The following is a 21275-nucleotide window of genomic DNA, read 5'->3' as shown; positions in this document are numbered from 1 at the left end:
AGCCTGGAGGGCTACCATTTAACCCCATGGGCTACCAGGTGGACCACGCTGCTGTACAAAATAAAACCACCCAAGACCTTAGACAGGGATTTGATGATCCTACTCCCAGGAGCCTAACTCCCACCCTAGGAACTCAGGTTTTTCTGTGCATGCTGCTGATCCACAGATGATTTGAGGTTATACAGAAAACCCACGGTAGAACAGGGAAGAGAAACTGGACCTCCGAAGTCCTCAGCTGGCACACTAACCCCCGGACCCTGATCCCTGGGTGCCAGTCTCCACATCCCATTACCCACTCCTTGAGCCATCAGTCCAGTTCCTTTATTAAAGCAAAATTTTTTTCATGCAAAAACCAAATAGCCCAGAGCAAACGAGCGCTCTCATTTTAGTGCTTCGCCCATTTGTTTCTCAGCAGAATGTGTGTGTCCAGGCTATAGCATATTGGAATTAAAAAAATCTTAGGCAACCCCCCACAAAATTCACTTGGCTCCAATTAAATGGAAAAATGACTGCAGTCTCAGGCTTAAGATACAGTATATCACACACTGCATACCAAGTATGGTAGATCTTAAATTAGCTCTTCCTATAAAATGTTAGAAATTCAAAATCTTAAAGATAAAAATGTGATCCCTATAAGGCAATTTAGATTAATTCCATTATGAAGAGACATAGATGCCTTTCACTGACATGAGTGCAAATTCATTTTCCATGGTTTAGAAGTAGGGGGAAAAAGTAGAACTTTCCTCAATAGCTTTTCCAAACATACCCAGGTCTATCAACTCTTGGTTTAAAAATGATCAGGAGATACAATTACAAATTCTAATCTGCCAGTGCCTGGAGAAGCAGTGATAGTTTTGGAGCTGTATTTTCCTTGGCTGGCTTTGGAAAAGTTTTGTTCACTTTGGCCACTTTCCCAACAGAGCTCCTGTTGGGGAAAAGCACGACAAACTAAGGAGACTTCTAACAGACTAAGAGAGCATAGAAATGGGATTTGCAGCTTTGCTTTTTAATAAGCAAAGTTGACGCTGAAGTCCCCAATTCAAGTATATTTTCACTCCCAAGTAACTAAAAAAAAAAAAAGTCAATGATAATCAGATGACCAATTTTAAAGCTTTATAAATAAGTAAATTATAACAAGTGGCTGTCACCTCTCTACAATTCTGGCCCCTCCACTTCACCCATAATTCAAATGGGCAGGTCTCTTTTACTGTGGGTCAGCTGAAACACTATGTCCTCCAAGACATCGAGGCACAAATCTCTGCTTGGGCCCCTGAGAAAATGTTATCAGGTCTGCTTTTATAACATGACTCATCTGAGTCTTCAGGCAAAAATCACAGAAAAGCAGCAAGGAGGCAGATGACCCACCCACCTTTCACTTTACAGGTTTTTCAGGGAATCAGGCAGGGTGGAATAAGACTGCACTTTGGTGCCTTAGGGGTGAAACAGGATCTGGGCCCAGGTTTCTCCTAGAGCAGATGAATAAAATGAATTTGAAATCAACAGGCCAAAGCATGCGAGTTATGCCATTGCATGAAAAAAGTCAGCCAGCTAGGTTTATTACTAGCAAATTTACTGCAGAAGCAAAATTGGGAATGTAATGATAAAATAGTCATAGGCCCAACTATGGTGAGATCATCTTCTGGGTGACACTGATATTGTTTGGAGCCTCTAGACCCTTCTGGAATTCAAATAAAGAACAAAATGGTCTCATCCATGTAGTACTCTCCAGACTGCAGTATCCTAGAGTAGCTTAACATTCAGCAGGCTTGGTGAAGCCAAATATATGCAGCAGCTACAGAGAGAAATAATCCAGATGATGCCAAAAGTATCTGCAACAGAACTGCATGGCAGGTACCGATGCCCAGTTTGTAGGAATGATCTTCTCTCCGAGTTAGATCTAAGAGACAAACTAGCTCTTGTGCAAACAGAAATGAGCCCTGCAGTCAGATTTGAATGCATCATATTCACTAGGGTCAGTGTGGGCATGCTTGTTCCCAGCCGCTCTAGTATCACTTCACATACAAATGCCCAACTGTCTACTTACTCCCCACATAGGGGCTGCGTGCCTGTGACCTGTCAGCACAACCTTCCTTTTAACAGAGCTGGCCATGAGACTCGCCAGCTAAACCAGTTCCTGGAGTTTAACTTTGTGAGCCTTCATCTGGGCTGGCCTTTCAGGGATACCATTCAAACCACATTCATTTTAACAAGCTAAAGCAGTCCCTAGAGCAAGAGGTTGTTTTCTGACAATGAAACCAGAGGCACTTTGCTGGATGGAGTCTCAGCAAAAACAGTCTTTAACTCTTCCACTGTAGCACAATCTACAGGGCTGTTCCTGGAGCTCGACTTCTCTAGTACCTCGGGTATTGTATAAAGGTGCCTAACTGATTTCTCTGTGTGTGCATCACCTGGCTAGTTATAAAATAAATAATAAAGCAACTAACAAGATTTATGGACATTTCAAAACTAGCTATTAGTTGGTGTCACAGGACAAGTCATTCTGTCTCTTGTGCTCAAAAAGCTGTTTACATTTGGTCAATAAATAGAGTACAGGTAATAATTTCACAGATGGCGTTCCTTCCCAATCAGTATTAAAACTCACTCTGTCTTAAAGGAGAATGATTGTCCTGGCACTCAATCATTTGGCTTTGCAGGCCAGGTGACTAGTGCAGGGCTGGTCTATGGGCCAGGCTGGGCCCTGCACCACTTCTATCTGGCCCTGCACACCTGGATCAGGCCCCACACTGCCTCTACCTGCCATTCATGTGCCAGGATTGGGCCCCACACTGCCTTGGCCAAGCCTGTATACCTGGATTGATCCCATGCCACTCACCTCCATGCACCTGGATCAAGCCCTGCATCATCTTGGCCTGACCCTGGGCATCTGGAGTCAGATGAACCCTCCCCAAATAAACCCCATGCCGCTCAACCCCACATAGCCATATCAGGCCCAGTATCATCCCAGCCAACCTCTACATGCCCAAATTGGCCCTGCACTACCTTCCCAGCCTTGCACACCTCATCTAGTGTGCAGGGCCATGCTCTCCAGCCCGCAGGACCCGCTACAGGTCAAGAAATTTAGCAGAAAGGGAGTATCCATCACTCCCCCTAACGGGCCAGATGACATGGCTCCGCAGGCTGGATCTGGCCTGTGGGCCAGGGTTTTGAACACCCTGTCCTAAGGGTATCAGTTTTTGGAAGAGAACCCATATACTCCTTGCCTGTTCTTGGTCATGTAAAGTTCTGTTGTGGTTTTCATTACATTTGAACGGTCTGCAATGGTATCCCAGCTCAGTTTCAAGCTGCATAACTTCATTCTGTTGGCCTCCGGTCTCCCCAGCACTGAACTTCTAAAAAATCCCCCCAAAGACTGTGAATCAATACAGAACAAAGGGATCTGAAGGGGAAATAGGGGTATACATCATAAAAGTACTAGAGAAACTATCTTTTATATTAGATGTAAATCAAAGTTATCCAACCTGTTGTGGGAGACTGCCTTAAGGAACATGTGTACTTTATGAATTGAAACACCAGCACCTTAACTGGGGCCTGAAGTTTTGAGTTGAAGAGCTTTGAACCAGCTGCATTGCTAGTTTTCTCCAGTTCTCCCGCCCCTCCCCACAACCAGCAGCTGTGATGCAATGTGAGAAGGTGCCCAAAACAATTGCTTTCCATTCCCTTCCCTTCTCTTCCCAACTATGGCGCTGCAGGAGAAGAAGGATTGAGAAATTCTGGCAACTCCATTTGCTGTTACCTAACTAGGCTGTGGAAATCTCAGGCCAGGTCTACCCTACGGATCTTTGCCAGCATAACTATGTCAGTTGGCAGTATAATCAGTGCCTGACATAGTTGTGGCCGAAACTGTGCTTTTATCAGTATAGTTTATTTGGCTGGAGAAGGGATGAGGACTGCTGGAATACGCTGTTCTTGCATAAATACGTTCTGTCTGTACAAGATACACCCACACTGGGAGCATTCAGCGAGAACTGGCTCTAGAGACAGCAGGATAGAAGCTCACCTGGCTGGCCCAAGTCTGGAGGAACATCTAGCAAAGGAAGGTCTCTGTTTGCCCATACAACTGTCCTCAGCAGCCCAGTAGGGGGAAAATGATAAACTGAGAACTAACCATCAGGTTAAGGCTTCCTGGTTACCTGCCAGCTGCTCTTAGCTTGTGCCATTGGGCAATAGTGCCCGAGGACCCACAGGACAACTGGGAAGAGCTGAAGAACTGCACAATATATATCACGACTCTGCCTGCAGTGTGTCTTTTACGCCTGCAGCTTTAAGAAGCATGGTATAAAAACTGGCTCTGCCAGCTGTGCACCCTCCTTGGAGCCTTTCCCCTACGCCAAAGCAATCCACAGCAGGGGACGTTGCAAGTAATTTCTGCTCCCTTCCCTAAGGGTAAGGCAAAGGGAACAGATTTAGACACAGAATCACAGACTCTGATCCCATGACCTTTCAAAATAATACGTCTGGCTCCCAGGCTAAAAGGGTCAGACACCACCAATTTATGGTTTTCTAAAGTAGTGCCAATGCATGTAGCACTGTCTATAGTTAAGGTGGCCTAGGCCCTTTCATTTCAAGTGCTGTTAACATTTGCTTACAACTTTAGCAGACTTTAACCATTTGGGCTAGATGTTTGCAAACTTAATTTCTGATTCAGATGGAAGAATATTACAGAGTTTCAGCAGCAATGGTTTAGCCCCTAGAAGCAAGGTTACTCTGGGAGAAGTAGAAAGTTTTAAAGTATTAGAGGCTCTGTTGAAATGAGTGGTCTGATCCCCTCTAAGTCAATAGGGTAATTATTTTCTTCTAATGTGTAAAGGGTTTGAGGCAGGAATTAAGCACATGCTACATTTAAAGAATAGTTTAGGGTGGTTGTTTTCCCTTCTCTGTCTGCCTGCAACTAAGAAAAGCCATTGATTAATTTGCCCATCTTCAAAATTTACTACACAGCATCAAGCCGAAGCAGAGGTCTTTAGCCCTGGGGATTTACCCAAACAAAACGGGAGTATAATTCCCTTCTTACTATCAGCGGTTAAAATTGCAGGAACCAGGTGTAACTATTCTCTTTATAGAACAGTGACAACAGTTATATTTTATGCTTTGCAAAGGAAGAGCGGGTATTTACACACTAGTAAGCATGGAGAGAGTTGACTGCGTGTATTCTGCTATGCAAAGTAACATAACACGTTAACTTTTAGGTTTGACATGCTGGAAGCAAGCTATTGGTCACTTGAGTACAGAATTTCTAAAGATATTCTGTTAAAAATAGCCTACTAAGTTACATACCCTGAAACAAGCAGCAATTCTGCCTCCCATCTTCACACACATGAACCCCTCCCAATCCCCCCACCCCCACACACACCATAAATCAAAAACTAGAAGATCTGTCAGGGAAGTGATGAAATGCAGAAATACAGACAGCAAGAATACAAATAAAATATGATTTTACTCATGAAAAACTATACTGTGTCTGCTTTTTCTCTCCTTTACCCTCTGCTGGCTCTCTCATGACAGTCTCTCTCCCTTCCTTTTTCCATTTTCATTCACCATCCTTTTGTCTATCCTACATTTCTTACTGTCTCTGTCTCTTCCAGCACAATCATTATGTATTTAGGAAAAAAAGGTTATTTTCCAGTTTTTTGCTCTTTTCCTGCTATTGATTTTCCACCATGCTTTCATTCTCTCAAATTATAGTTTCTTGCTTTATTAACTGGCTTGCTCCTGCAATAGTAATTTTCCTTTTCAAGGTTAGTGGTTTTGAATGTAAGGTCCTACTATACAAACAGTGTCCGAGAAACAACATGAATTCCAAACCTTGAAGGAGAATCTAGAGCAGTATATCATCCTTTTTAGACTCAAAGTGCCCCTTGCCAGGTTAAGGCACCACCCGGAAAATGTCAGCTCTTAGTTTTCACTCGTTTTTTGACTACGGAAAAATAATAGAACAATTCTTCTGTTGCAACGAATTCAGAAAGGTCACAACAGGTCAGAATGGGTTTAACACTATGGATTCCTATTTCCAATTTCTGGGTTTATCTTGTGAATGATGTTTGCACATCTAACGGTGTTACTACTGTGTGGCACTCTGTGCCACCCCCGAAAGGGTCTCAGGGCATTGCAGAGTGCTGCAGCACCTGGTTCAGAATCACTGATCTAGAGAGTCAATCCAGGTAATTAAACTTACTTTGCCTTTACCAGTAAAAAAGGATACTGAAACATGTTTTGTGAAAGTAGTGCTGCTTCAAGGTCATGAAATACTTTAAAGTCTGAATGGTGTTGCCTGAGACTGTCTCCCTTTCCCCCATTAAACCGAATTTATGTCCCCACTTTGTTTGTGAAACAAAAACATTGCATAAAAGGTTAACACAGATTTACTAGGAAGTTCCTTGTCAACTTTCTTTCCTTGCTTGCTCGCTTAACACCAGTTTCTCATTGGTACATGGACTGAGCGTTTGTGGTTTTCAGCTGCTGCCTCACTTCATTTCAGAGCGTGTCAGTACTGAGAGGCCTGTTAGCTAAAAAGCAGGCAACAACTGCGCCGTTTCTGGACTCTGTCCTATGCACGAGAAGGCAGCTCGGTCCCATTGACCACTGGGTTCTTGGCCTCCCGGCTAAGAATACAGCTAGTTACAAAGTGGACTCCCCCGGTCCCAAGTGGATGAACGAAGGGTACTTAGTTCTTACCTCTAGGCAAATAACTGATCCTTGATGCTCCTTGAACACTTTTAACTGCTCGCCAGTCACAATATTCCATGTTCGGATAGTGTAATCTGTGCTGCCAGAAAACAGCTCCCTGTTTGGCACATCAAGTATGAGGCATAACACAGCCCCGGTGTGTCCCAGCAGAGTCTGATAGCAGCGACCACTGGATACCCACCAGACCTTAACAGTGCAGTCTGTGCTTCCTGTCACCAGGAGGTCTGTGCTCATTTTCTCTTCCTCCTCCTCCGACTCATCAAGAACATCCTTGGAAGAGTAGTGAGCCAGAGTCAGGACACAGTTGCGATGGCCACGAAATTCCTGGATTTGCTTCTCTTTGTCCACACTCCAGCACCGGGCTGTCCTATCATAGGAGCCACTAAAGAGATAGTCTTTGGCAACCAAGATCCTATTAAAATGTAAATACAATTTGAATGCAAAAGCCCAAAATAAAATAAAAGTTACAAAATCAACCATTCAAGAAATGCCAAAGTGACATTGTCCATGTTAATTCCCCTCCCCCCCACTCAATGTATATGTTTTATACATAAACATACACTTTTTCTTCCCCAAATCTCCTCCACACGCACACAAAGACCAGAATTCTGCTTCAGCATTTTAAAATCAGGTAACTTCAACTTACTTAGGTGCCCAAATATGGTCTAATTTTGGGCATAAGTTTTTACTAAAATCTTGGCCAGCAGCATTGCCATGTGTTTTTCATTAGTTATGTGTTGCTAAATAACTATTTAAAAAAAAATAAAAACCCTTATTTCTTGTTATGGTTATTTAGATGTCCAAATAACACTGGCCTCAGAAAATAGCAAAAATATTTAGTTTCCAAGAACCTAAATGGCAACTGATATTTTCTAATCATTATACAATTAACAGGCAGATTAAAAGATACATTTGAATGGCTATCACCACCACTAAGTCAAGGTCTTCACAAAAGAAGGTAATCAGTATCTACATTTTACAGATGGGGAACTTGAGGTACACAGAGATTAAATGACTTCCCTAAGGTCCAAAAGGAATCCCTGGCAAACCAAGGATAATAAAACTGCTCTTCTGACTCCCAGTGCAGCACTCCCATCCACTGGACCATAAAATATATAGTCAAAGTTTAGCATGCAGTTCATGACACTGTATAGTGCAATTTAAGCCATATTCATAATAATTAAGAACTGGAACTGTACCACTTGGACAGTGCCGTAACAATGACGTTTGGTGCCCAGGGCAAAGCCCGCAGCAGCAGCAGCCTGCCCTCACCCTGCACAGATCCAGGGGGCACATGTCCCCCCGCTCCCCTATGCTTGCCCGGCAGTGCATGCAGCAGCAGGAGGAGCCACCCTCTCCCCATTCCCGTGCCCCCTCCCCTCCCAAACGAGCCACTCACGGCTCCATCCTGCGCCCCGTCCCAGCTGGCCAGAGCCTGTTGGCGCTCCTTTCTTTCAGCACCCAGAGCGGTTGCCCCGCTTGCCCTCCCCCTTGCCATGGTACTGCACTTGGATCAAAACAGAGTCATTTCTACATGCTGCATTTTCAAATTAAAGATGGGGGAGAGTGGTGAACCATACAATACATTCTCTACTCTAGAAATGGGTTATGGTCCTCAGGCACCTAATAACCTGCCCATGCAGCCATCTAAGTGGGCACTGTTTTAGTATCCTGCTAATTCAAGATGAACCGGCCCAAGCATTGAGCTCTTCTTATCTGTTTACAGAATCTGCTCCACGCTTCCTGCGCATTTGTTGTCCCCCTCAAACAAATACTTCCACTGTTTGATTTTTAAGTAAGTAAATACATTCCAGCAATTAAGAGAAATCCTACAACAGGCATATAAAAAGTCATCGTTTACTTTTAAATTTAGTTTTAACAGCGAGGAGTAATCATTCTAAGAAGAATCCTGACTCATGTCCTTTTTACTGACATGAATGCCTGGCATGATGTTTTTTTCTTAAGTATATTTATCAGAAGCATCTGTTATCAATTGAATAATTTCTTCTGGAATTTCATTCCCAGTGGTGGATTCAACTCCCCCTGCTGTGTGCCTTTCATTCCTCTCCTGTCCCTAGTCTATAGCTGTGTCAGCACTGTTGCTAGGATAACTAATCATTACAGCAACGAACACGTGTAGCAAGGAGTCAAAGATTTACACAACCCACTTTTATTAGTGCAGTAATGGAGAATACTAGTAAAAGACCATTTAACTGGGTCAGGTTACAGAAACACAGTAAAACAGCTCTCTTAAAAAGAAAAAAAACAACTAGTACCAACCTGTTAACAATTGATGTGTGGCCACGGTAAATGGCCAGACACTGGCCTGTCAACACATCCCATTTCCTAATTGTATGATCTGCACTACAGGTGAAGGCAGCCTCATTTTCTAAGTGGCAAAAGGTGATGTAACTTTCATGCCCTAGGAACAGCAAAAGAAATAAAAGTATTCAGCGTGAGTGTTTGCTAGTGGAACAAACGCAGCAGGCAGTTATATGCTTTCTTTTGTTTAAATGAGAAGTAAGCTAGTTGGAAATGGGACAGAGCCAAAGCCTAAAGCCTGAGTATTTTCAAAGTTTTAGTTTTAACATTTGCAACTGTGTTTCTCACAGACAGCGCTGTATGGAAATATGGCACTTCTAAATTAATAGTTTTAATGCAATTGTTTTACCGTTTCGTGGATAAATGAAATAGTGGTATAAACGGAACGTCTCAGGGGTTATTGTCAACCAGCTCGAGGCTCATCACGTACTTTGTTGTTTAAAGGGCTTTGCAAAAATCTTATGGATCAAATTCATCATTTATGTAATTTAACTAAAATCTCAGGAATTTAAACTGTAGATAAGCTTGGCTTGCCGAATAAAGAAATAAAAAAATTAGTAGTGAAAAAAAAAAAAAATAGCTTGGGGAAAAGCACTGTTTAAAGCCATGGAAACCTTGAGCAGCCCCCCCCCACTGAGGAAGGCAGAAGCAAGACTACCCCTCTACCCACCTAGCCACCCTCTCAACCCAAATCAGCCTGGGATGCCACAAAGCCTAGCCAGCTGCTACCGGTGGAATGAGATGGATACTCGCACAGTGACATTTACCTCTGCTCTAAACAAACCAAGATAGCATTTGCTGATCCCCCTCCTCCCCCATCTGCAATACTACTTCTACCATAAACAGCGCCAACAGTAGAGTGACATGTTTCACAAACTCAAGGTCTTTTATAGCATCTGATGAAGTAGGTTATTGCTTAGAAAAGCTCATGCCTATGTGAATGAGTTAGCCTCTAAGGTGCCACCCTGCTCCATCTTCTGCCAAACTCCTCTTTGCAGACAACATCACAGAGGCTGATCCAGGTCAGGGTCACAGTAGTGTATTGTCTTGCATACAACATGCCCTAAAATAAGATGTCCACCTTATTTTTGAAAGGCAGAATGAAAGAAAAAAGATCTTTCCTTATAGTAAGTAACTGAGTAGCTGCAGGTAGGAACCAAGCGGGAGCGGAGCCTGCTCTTTATTCTGTTCTCTCTTGATCATGTGCAGACTTTACTTTTGTTTTCACCCTGCAAGAGGTTAAGTGGCAGAAACTTCTGTTACCATATTTCCTCATTTATAGCATGCACTCCAAATTTCAGCAACTAGTTTTTTGAAAAAAAAGGTGTGTGTATGTGAGAAAATATGGTAAACTGGTGATTGATGCGATCAGTCTGCAATGCTGTTCATTTTGCAGAAAAATGGCCAAAATAGCAGCTCTCACAAGCACCACATTCATATTTCTTTTGTAAAATTCATGTGATAAATAGAATTAACTCTTCATGTAGAATTAAACCTGAAAATATAGCCAACGTAATTAAGAGCTGAATGGACAAAGATAGAACCCCAAGCCCCAGCAGTAACTAGGATAGGTTACAGATATTAGTCCAATACACTTTTATCACTAGTTAACAGGTAATGAGTAAATTAAAAAAGAACTCTTACCCTAAGCTATGTGTATGGAGTTCTCTAGGGCAGATGAAAGCGTATATTAAAAATAATGAATAGCTTTCACTACATAAATTCAACCACCTTTGAAAAAAAAAAATTAAAACAACAAGTGATTTGGTAGAAAGCATGACATTAAATGAAGCTCAGCAATACATAGTCCTGCTCCTGGATGATTTTACTTTCTTCAGAATTAACCCATTATTTTAATCATTCAGGCAGGGGTTAGTCTAGGGATTGTGTTTAGAGGTGTACATCTCACTAAATGTTCAAAAATAATTTCAGAATAAAAAAAATACTAACAATTTGCATTTTAGGTGTGAGGACATTATGTTCTGCTGAAGAAAATCCTATGATTTCATGGGGTCTGTTCCTAGATGTCTTAGTCAAGAGATTCTGAATAAGATGATTCCCTGGAATAAGTGCTGATAAAACAAGATTTCACACTAGAGAAAAAGAAATAACTGCAGCAATGAAGGAAATCTCAGTAAGGATTTTTTTTTTTTTTTTTTTTTGATGGCACATGGTATTTAGCCAACTACATTGGGACTGGAGCCCTGACTTCATGTGTTCCAGTATAAAGCCCTTAAAGGTACAATCAGGATGGGCACGTAACCTTAAGTAATAGCACAATCTTAATCTCATCTAAGTATCATGTGCCATCACAACATAAAAGGATCCCTGCATACAATAATGTTTGTAACCTGCTTTGAGATGAAAAAGTTAATATTACAAATGTCAGGTAAACTCAAAAACAAGCATGGTATTAGGCTACTCGACCAGCTCTAGAGGCTGGAGAGGACTGAACCATGCTGGGTGGCCTATGCCATGCCTTAGCATGAGCTGCATTTGGTCTTGAAACTTGGAAAGAAAGGACTCATGCTGTACCTTGGAAGTGGCCATGGCACTGGCTGTCTGCAGTGCTCCAGAGCCGTGCAGTGCCATCCTCACTGCCTGTCAGCAGCCGCTGCCCATCTGGACTCAAACTGAGCCAGTTGATGCCTCCTTGGTGTTCAGTGCAGACCTTCACCGCTGAGCCACTGTTCCCCATGCTGTTGGTCCCACAGCAAAGGCAGAGAACCCAGAAGGGGATCAGTTCAGTGTCCACTCTACTCTAGGAAAGAGTTTGGGATCTACAGCAGGGTCCCTTAGACCAACTTCAGCCATCTCGCTGGCCCTGAAAAATCAGCAGGTCGTCTAGACCTCTGCAGAAAGACATGCAGTAACAGGAAAAAGACACATGATACTCACTGATCCCCCAGCATGGACATCTTACCCATTTCCCCTCCTCTAACCATGATGCATCAAACTAATCTCTGCTCTTCCCAAGAGCGAACATGAGACAAAGTAGTTCTTACTGCTTTAGTGCAAGCAACAGCACTGTAACACCCCTACCCCCACTTACTGTGGTTATAAGTAGGAGGAAGGCAGGGTAGATTTGCACCTTAGAGACTAATTAAAATCAGAGCTACATAAGCTTTCCTAAGCAGCAGCTCACTCCCACAGATTTTCTGTGAGGCTGTGCTCTCACAGGCTGAAAACAGGTATCACCTTTGTGCCACCATAAAGGCCAAGCAAACAGACATCCATGCCCCTTGCATGCCACAAATGCCAGAAAGCATGGCAGTGATAAAAGGTAATGCACTTTGGTGCCTCTTTTTCATGGTGGACATCAGTTTGTTTGTGGCAGGAAGGCGCAGGCAGCCCAGAGCTGCCCGCACTCTCCAGCTGCCCCAGGCAGATGCGCCAGGGGCTTCAGGGGCCCTATCCTGCACAAGGGATGCCTGGACCACACTTCTGCAAGCAGAGAAACCCAGGGGTCCCCCATGAGGAGAGACACTCTCTGAAGCCCCCTGCGGTGGCCAGGGTCTGGCCCAGCAGGACAACGGGAAGCACCCTTTTCACCCGGCGCAGTAGATCAGGGCAATGCGTCCTGACACAGCTGATCCGCTTCCTTTGGTGACATCTCTTTATAGCCACAGGCCCCACCTGTTGGCAGCAGGGCCGTTCAGCCCAGCATCCTGTTGAGGGGATGCTGACCATCCCTGACAAGGCTTAAAACCCATTCTGATTAGGTGTAGGAGGAAGCCCGGCTGAAAGCGTGATGCCCAGTGTCGGGCAGGCCAGGCCTCCCTGCGGGCAGTCTGCAGGCTTGGGCTCTTCTACCCCTTGGCCACTCTTATGTGGCCAGTCCTGCCTAAAGCATTTTCCAGGAGAACTGATGCCGGGCAGGAACCTTACCCCGTGAGCCATCGAGCCCCCTCAGCCACTCCACCCCTGGTATTTCTGTGTCACCTCTGGACTGAGCCTCGGAGGGGCACAAAGAAGGGGAAGAAAGGCCTTATGCTGAGGAGGGGGCTCCCCTTCATAGCATGGGCTCAGGCCCTTGCACAGGGGAGGGCTGGGGGCAAAGGGCACATGTGGCCCTTGCCTGCCCCCCTCCCTGAGCATGAAGGGCATGGGCATGCCAATCCCAGTCCCCGCTGCCATGGAGCTGCTGCTTCCCCCTCTTGCCACCTCCCTCCCAGCATGGCTGGGCTCATCCTAGCCCCCCTGCGCTCACCCCACAATCGGAGGGGCTTCCCTGAGGCCAGCACCCCTCCCCTGAAGAGATCCCTCTCCCCACACCCCCACCCCATCCTCCTTCCCCCTGTCTACACCACTTCCCTCTGCCCCCTCCCCTCATCTGTGCCTCTTCCTCACCCCCACCCCGTTGTCTCACGCCCTTCCTGCCCACATTGTCCTGCTCCCAGCTGCTACACCAGCTCCCTGCCCCCCCCCCCAATCCCACCTGGGACCCCTGGACCAAATCCCCAGAGGCACGCAGACATCCCTCCCACGCCATCACTGCCCCCAGCCGCCCCGGTGTCCCCTCCACAAGGAAATCCCCCCCAGCCTCTTGCCCCCTTTGCCCCCTCCCCAGGCCTGTGCTAAGGAAATCCCCCCCCAACCCTGGCTCTTCATCCACTACCCCTATCACCCACGGGCAGGGGCATCCCCTCTTCCCCAAAGAGAAAAAGTTGCCACCTCTGCCCTTCTGTGTTTCTTACCTCCTGTTAACCTGCCCGCGATGAAGGGCAAAGGCTCTGCTCCCCGCAAGCTGGGGGTCTCCCACCGCTGGCACCAGATCACACCCGAACAGGCCCCCCAGGCTTGTCTTCAGGGTTGGTGGGGAGCACTGAGAAGTCCCCGTGGCCTCAGCAGCCAAGTTTGGTCCCCTTTTTTAAAGCCAGGCGTTCTCCCAGCACAAAGGGGCAGCCGCCTGCTTCACATGGTTGCGGGGAAAGTCTTGGGGGCACAAACTCCGGAGGAAACAATCCAGAGTAACCGGAGCAAGCTCACTATCAGGCAGACACATTTCCTTCCCCGAGAAGGGACCGGGAAAGAGCTCGCCGAGGGGCTTAGATCAGCTCCGAGGAAGGCTGGGAGGGGGGGAACTGCAGGGCTGGTGGAGCCAGATGGCTTCTGTCCAGCAATCCCTGAAATCCTCCCCTCGAAGTGTTGTGCGTCTTGAGGGGGGTGCTTGTGAGGCTGATCTTTAGGCTGGGCTTAAGGAAAGGCCCCGGGGCAGCTGCTGCAGGGCAGGGACCCGCACTGCCAGGGGCAGGGGTTGGACAGTCCTCATGCTCAGCAAGCCGCCTTTTGTCCCTGCTCTTGCTCCTTCAGCTGCGCCTGTCTGAAGAGCTTCATCTAACCCTCACGCTAAGATCCCCGCAGGAATCCCAACCCCAGTCTTTCTCTCTCACTTAATTCCCTCCCCGAGCTTTGCACTGTTTCTCATTAATGCGGTGGTTCAGAGCTGGGTCTGTCAGTCAGCAGTGCAGGGGAGCACATCGCCACCCCTCCGCCTTCTGCGAGGTCCTAGAGAAAGCTGCTTTCCTCACTGAGTGCCTGGCTTTCCTTCCACCCTCACATGAGAAAGGTTTTTAAGCTGCCCCAAACTCCAGCGGCCTTGCGGAGCATCCTTTTTTTGTATTACAATGAGAGCTGCACTGTGCAGGGCCTGTGTAGTAAAAGGCAGGCTTAGTCCCACAGAGTTTACGGTGTAACATGCACAGAGAAATGGAGCTACAAGGGACTTGAAATGACTTTGGGGGTGAAATAAAAAAAAAAAAAAATTAAAAATCACAGAGCACGTTAGCAAAAGATTCAGGAATAAAACCCAGGTTTCCTGAGCACCAACTCAGAGCTCCATCATCTGAACAACGCTTACTCTCACGTAAGTCAGCTGAGACGTAGAGCTGATTTTCCATTTAAATTCATTCCAGAATCCTGTAGCCCAGGTGAGAGAATAAAACTGATTTCCAGTGGCTCCCACTGTTAGCTACAAAGCCGTTTTCTTGTGCAAAGTGAAATTACCAGGGTAGGCCCTAATTTATTGTTGTAATTAAGTTTAAAAAAAATAAATCACTAGACATTTTACAGAGACTAAAGATGACGAGGTCCCTGCCACACATGGTTACTATCTATATCATGTATTGCATCATGAAGACTGGAAGGAAATATATATATTAACCAGATACGTCACCAGGAATTGCATTCTGGGCAGCACGTTCTGGCAGACATAAGGAAGCACTAATTCATCGTACCCATGAAAAAGCGTACAGTTCTGCTTCTGTTCTCAGCTACATCAATGCAAAACTGGAGCAACTCAAGGAAGTTAAAGGAATTACGACAAAGGAAATCTGATGCAATGAGCATCGAATCAACCGCAATAATTTATCTATGACAGGTGCCTCTTCTCTGAAAATACGCATTTCAATATTAAGATGAGAATGCAAGTTTTCAAAAATGACCCATGATTTTTTTCCCCTCGGCAACATAAGTATTGAGCACCTTCCTCCTTGAAAGTCAGACTCTGTAATGATTCTTCATCTGAGCATCCAAAATTCAAGGCCTTTCCTGAAATTGGTAATTCCTTTTGAAAAGTCAGGCTTGAGAGTTTGTTGCATGGTTATAATTGCAGAGTGTCCCACTCAACTTCTCTCACAAACCACTACATGTGGCTATTAGGCTAGGAACCATGCACAAAGCAAATACCCAAGTATTGTTTTATTCTACTGTTGTAGTATGGCTCCAAGCAGGGGCAACTCCAGGGGAGTGCAGTGCTGCAGTTGCACCCTCCCTTTGATTCCTGCTTCACCCAGACTTTAAAACCAATTGCCTGGGGCAGGCAAGGGCATTTCTAGTCAGGCAACCCTGAGGGAGTCAATTGACCTAATGGCTCACTAGAATGCCTGATCCCTGCTAATCTCTCTTCACTCCATAGGTGTTCATGAATCCTTGTAATTGTTCAGAAGTTCCATTAATCAAGCTATCCTTTCTTCTGCAATTTTGCTATCTCTTAGCCATTCCATTAGCTCTCTTGTCATTCACAGCCCTGGAGAATGTTTTAAGCTCTAGAAACCTTATATCAGGTGTGATAATATTAACTTTGGTGAATATTAACTCAGGTGTGGAAATGATTGACAGTGAAATGTTGGGTGCACTGTTAAGATGCTCAAAAACACTAGATTCTGTTTTACAAATCTGAATAAGAGATGCACTTTTAAATATAATAATTACAGGACTAATAAAACAATGTCTCTTGACTATCTTTTGCCTAGTTTCTGGAGTTTTTTAAACTTTATATATAATCTAGCAAATTAGTGTGCATTCGTTAAGTTATATTTGTATTTGCTTTGATATGAATAATGTAGCACTAGGCCCCTACCATATTCAGTCAAGTTTCTAGTTTATCTTTAATTGGAGAAAAACGTGTTACATGTGATGATGCACCACACCACCCATGGGTTTAAAGATACATTCAAGAGAAATAAACACTTCCTAAGGTTCCAAATATGCACACACATTTTTAATTACATAAAGAATAAATTGCCACCTTAGGATGGGCCAAAAGGGATTCTTCTGTGACCACATTTTGGTAGAACTGGGCCTTTGGCCATAGATATTGTTATGTCCCTTGCTATTTTTAAGAGACATTCCAGATCTCTTTATTTCAAAGGTGTGTCCCGTCCCTGTCCCCTACCCCACGCCACTGTTAGTCATGATCAAGAAAGATTTCAAAATATTCAAAAGCTATGGTACTTTTATATTATGGTACTTTCCTAGCTTTTCGTCATCTTTTCTATTACTTCATGTTTGAATTTGACAGTTTTCGTGTCTGTAGAATTAGGGTGTTGCACAGAGAAAGCAGGTATTTTTTCTTGCTTCTCCTTCATTCCTGAATAAATGACAGTAAAATATAACAATGAGCTCTATATACAGGTCTTTCTTGCCAAAAGTCAATGGGGATGTGCAAACATAAAACACAATGGAGGATCACAGTAAAATTGTATTTTTAATGCTGGTCATATATATCTAAAGCCTTTGGATAGGAAATTATTTTTCCTGGAAATCCAAATATATCAATATAATTCTTACTAATACTTCCTTATTCAGCAGAGTAGGTTTGTCAGGGCTAAGAAATAATGTAAGGAGAAGCATGAAGGGGCCATTCACAGGGCACAAAATATTTTATTTGAGTTTTGTAGGTCCAGAGTTGTACTATGTACTCCTCAGTGCCATCCTCTCACATTTCATAGATAGATAGATGGATAGGATGTGCGAAGCTTCAGGTGGTGATTCGATCGCTGAAACCAAATCAAAATCAGGGGACTAACTTAAAGGTCCGAATCAATTCAAAGCTCTCCGAATCTTCAGAAAAGATTCGGAGAGCTTTGATGATTCGGGGAGTCCCCGGTGACTGCAGCAGGGAGCTGGACCTGACTCCAAACTGGTAAAAATTAGGGGCAGGGGAGGTGAGGCTGGGTGAGAGGACCATGGGGGGACCCCTACCAGCCCTCTGACCCCTCCCTTTGCTCCCCCAGCTCCCCCATGGGTGCCTCACCTGGGGCAGCTCCGGCCCTTTAAGAAAAAAAAAAACCCAAGAAAATCCCCAGGACTCACCACTCCTCCAGCAGCCTTGGGGCTTTGCAGGCTCGTGCAGAGCCCCCCACATGGTGCGGGGCAATGGGGAATGCCCCCTCCCCCCCCCCCGCCGACAGGAATGGTGAGTCCCGGGGGGGGTTCTTAAAGGGCCGGAGCTGGCCAGGCAGGGCACCCATCAGGGGGCTCGTGCAGAGCCCCCCCATGCAGTATGGGGATCACCCCCCACCCACCAGCACCCGGTGAACACTAGGGCTTTTTTTTTTTAACAAGTGCTGGAAACTGGAGCGGGTGGGGGATGGGTCTGGCTGATTCGGAGATTCAGCAGCAGCCCAATCTCCAAATCAGATTTGGCCAAATCGAAGTCCGGATTCAAAAATCACTGAATCGAATCACTGTCCCCTGAATCAGCCAAATCTGAATCCAAAGCGAATACAAGCTGCTTCGCACAGGCTGATAGATAGATAGATAATTTTGTGCCCTGTGAACGGCCCCTTTGTGCTTCTCTTTACCTTATTTCACATCTGTGGGAGAGAACACAACAGAAGTGTAGTGGTAGGGGGGGAAAGCTTCCACTGCTCCACGTCCTCCCAACCTGTATCACCGAACAGACCTTGCTTCACAGTAACGCACATCATAGACTCCCAATCCTTCCAGTCGCTTTCACTTGTGGTTGCACTGACGTAGACTCGAACGTAATACGAATCTCCGTTGCCGTTTTTCAATTCAGGATTTTAATATTGGGAAAACTGCTATTATTTATTGACGCTGTTCACTTGTATTTTGTGAAGGAAAGAGACCATCTCCCTGTCCTATGTAAGTGAGCCACTGGGACAAATCCCAACCTGGTGCAAGCAGGTGGAAGTGCCATGGTCTTCAATGGACAACAAAGGTTCTTTTGTTCCATCAGAGAAGCAGATCCAATAATAACCTCAAATAGTCGGCGCTGCAGGTTCCACTTCCCCAACAAAACACAAAAGAATAGAGTGTGCAGCAACGCAAACGATCTTTCCTCGAGGATTAACCCCCTCAGCTATCCAACTCTTTCCACATTTCCGCAGAAAAACCTATCTTTCTACCTCACCCTATCCCTATACTTCTCAGCTCAGACTGTCAAGCCTAATCATCACCAGAATTGCTAACAAATAAATATTACCTCCCCTCTCCTTACCTCAAAAGAACTGTACAAGCCAACCAGACCTCTCCCAAGTCTATTCCTGGGGCCCAGACATTTGACAGTGATATATTACCCATTCACACTTAAGTGACTTCTTGAGACTAGCCACATAGTGAATACAAAGAGTTATCCTGCATGGAGGATTAGGCAAATCCTTACTGATAAACTCTTCATCATGTATTCTTGACAATGCTAGCAAGGTTGCACTGGCATAATTATACTGAAATTATTTTTAAATCAATGTAGGTACACAGATATATACTGCTCATATAGATGCATTTAAACTAATTTATATTTTGCTAAAAGTGGTTTAGATCTTTTAAATTGGTTTTGCTTCATTCAGTCTGTTTATAAGGACCTACCTTGGTTTCAATACATTTGGAGTCAGCAATGGTGAAAGTAGATCAATTGTATATGGATTTCATTCCCCAAATACAAATTTTCTAATATGGATCCTTACAGGAAAGCAAATGTGAAAAATTAGATACACTTAGCCAGAGATATAAAACACAACAAGAAGTGGCTCTACAAATATGACAGACGAACAAAAATGCCAGGGGACCTGTGGGTCTAGTGCTCAGTTACAGAATAGTTGATTTGCAAACATCTGGAGGAGGAAGATCTAATCAACCTGATCTGTAAAAAAGCAACTTGTAAAAACCAGCTTGAATAACCAACTTGATTTCTTTGTTTAACAGGGTAACGAGTCATGCGAGTAAGAGGAATGTGGTGGACATAATATTCTTGGACTTAAGTAAGGCTTCTCACGCACTTCCACATGCCATTCTCATAAGTAAGTTGTAGAAATGTAGGCAAGAGAGAAATTTGTTGAAAGCTGCAAGCAAAGGGATGTCAGAACTGGCAGGAGGTCTCAGCAGGGGTTTCACAGGGATCTTCTCAGGATCCATTGTTGTTTAAACATGGTTATTAAGAATTTGGATGCAGGGATAAAAGAGTCACTGATCAAATTTGTAGACAGCATAAATTGAGAGGGGTTGCAAATATTTTGGAGGCTAGGATTAAAATGCAAAGGGATTTGATAAATTAGAGAGTTGGGCTAGGCAAAAATAAAATGAAATCCAAAGACGCAATGTATAGTAGTGCATTTAGGGAAGAAAAAACAAATGCCCACACGTAAATGGGTGATAACCGTCTAGGCAGTAGCTTTTCCAAGAAAGCTGTAGGGGTTCTGCAGATCACAGACTTGACATGAATTACCAAATACTTCTTTTGAGTCATATTAATAGAAGTATTGCATGCAAGATGTGGGAAGGATTGCACCACTGCACTCAGTACTGCTTAGACCTAAATGGAGCATTGTGTTTTATTCTGGGTACGTCATTTTAAAGAAAGATGTAGAGAGACTAAGGAGGTTCGAAGGGGGAGTGACTACGATAATAAAGGGATTGGAATGTAGTCATGTGATCAAAGACCGAGAGAATTAGCTGTGTTTCATCTGAAGAAGATCACTTGGGTAATTAAATCCAATCTTTTAGATTATATATTTAGTATTAAAAACTGCCATAAAGAAGAGGGAGAACAACAATTCTCCCTCCGAAGGCAGAATAGGAGGCAGTGGGTTTCAAACTGCAGGAAAGCAGAGAGATTGGAAGAAAAACTTTCTAACTGTGAGCATAGTAAGACAGTGGGACAAATTGCCTCCGGAGGTTATGGACTTTCATTCACTGGAGAAAGACGTTCTACAGGCACTTAAAGAAGAGGCTGGACAGGCATCTGTCGGAGTGGTTTAGGTACAGCCCATCCTACATCTGTGCAGGGCTTTGGACTAGATGACCCTTGATTTCATAGGCTTTATGACTGGAAGGGACCTCGAAGATCAGCGAGTCCAGCCCCCTGCCCCAGGAGCAGGAAGTCAGCTGGGGTCAAAGGATCACAACAAAATAAGCATCTAAGCGTTTCTTGAAAGAATCCAGAGTAGGTGCCTGTACCACATCTGGAGGGAGTCTATTCCAGGTCTTGGGGGCTCGGACTGTAAAGAAATTTTTTCTTACGTCCAGCCTAAAACGGTCTTGTAGGAGTTTATGGCCATTGATCCTTGTTTTTCCTTGGGGCGCTCTGCTGAACAGACGTTCTCCCAGATCCTGATGTACACCCCTTATGTACTTATAAGCAGCCACCAGGTCCCCCCATGCTTACGCTTTTCTAGACTGAAAAGTCCCATGGCTCTCAGCCTCTCTCCATAAGGCCTATTCTCCTGTCCTCTGATCATGCGTGTGGCTCTCCTCTGGACTCTCGCAAACTTCTCAACATCCTTCTTGAATTGTGGAGCCCAGAGTTGGATGCAGTACTCCAGCTGAGGCCTCACCAAGGCTGAATACAATGGGAGGATGACATCCTGAGATTTACTAGAGAAGCATCTATAGATGCAAGCCAGGGTTTTGTTTGCTTTACCACCTGCGACATTGCATTGGTGGCTCATGTTCATCCTGTGGTCAGTCATGACCCCCAAGTCTCTTTCAGCAGTAATGCTAGCAAT

The 21275-nt window shown here is 44.7% G+C and overlaps 1 protein-coding gene across 2 annotated transcripts in view; it reads right to left on the bottom strand.

The window, feature by feature from the left end:
- The window catches only part of WDR86 (WD repeat domain 86), a 29142-nt gene extending 14694 nt beyond the window's left edge, over positions 1-14448 (bottom strand). The window contains exons 1-4 of one of the 2 annotated variants that reach the window (XM_014608966.3): positions 13725-14448; positions 11563-11879; positions 8986-9127; positions 6694-7117 (exon numbers count right to left, since the gene is read on the bottom strand). In XM_014608966.3, coding sequence (XP_014464452.1) covers positions 6694-7117; positions 8986-9127; positions 11563-11725 — 729 coding nt within the window. In that variant the 5' untranslated portion in view covers positions 11726-11879; positions 13725-14448. The remainder of the gene's footprint in view (positions 1-6693; positions 7118-8985; positions 9128-11562; positions 11880-13724) is intronic. The other variant, XM_006273546.4, reaches the window with a different exon arrangement.
- Between the last annotated feature and the right edge of the window lie 6827 nt (positions 14449-21275).

Source organism: Alligator mississippiensis, chromosome 5 (assembly GCF_030867095.1).
Source record: "Alligator mississippiensis isolate rAllMis1 chromosome 5, rAllMis1, whole genome shotgun sequence".
Classification (NCBI taxonomy): domain Eukaryota; kingdom Metazoa; phylum Chordata; order Crocodylia; family Alligatoridae; genus Alligator; species Alligator mississippiensis.
Note: the sequence above shows the minus strand (reverse complement) of the source record. Positions and strands in the feature narration are given on the sequence as shown.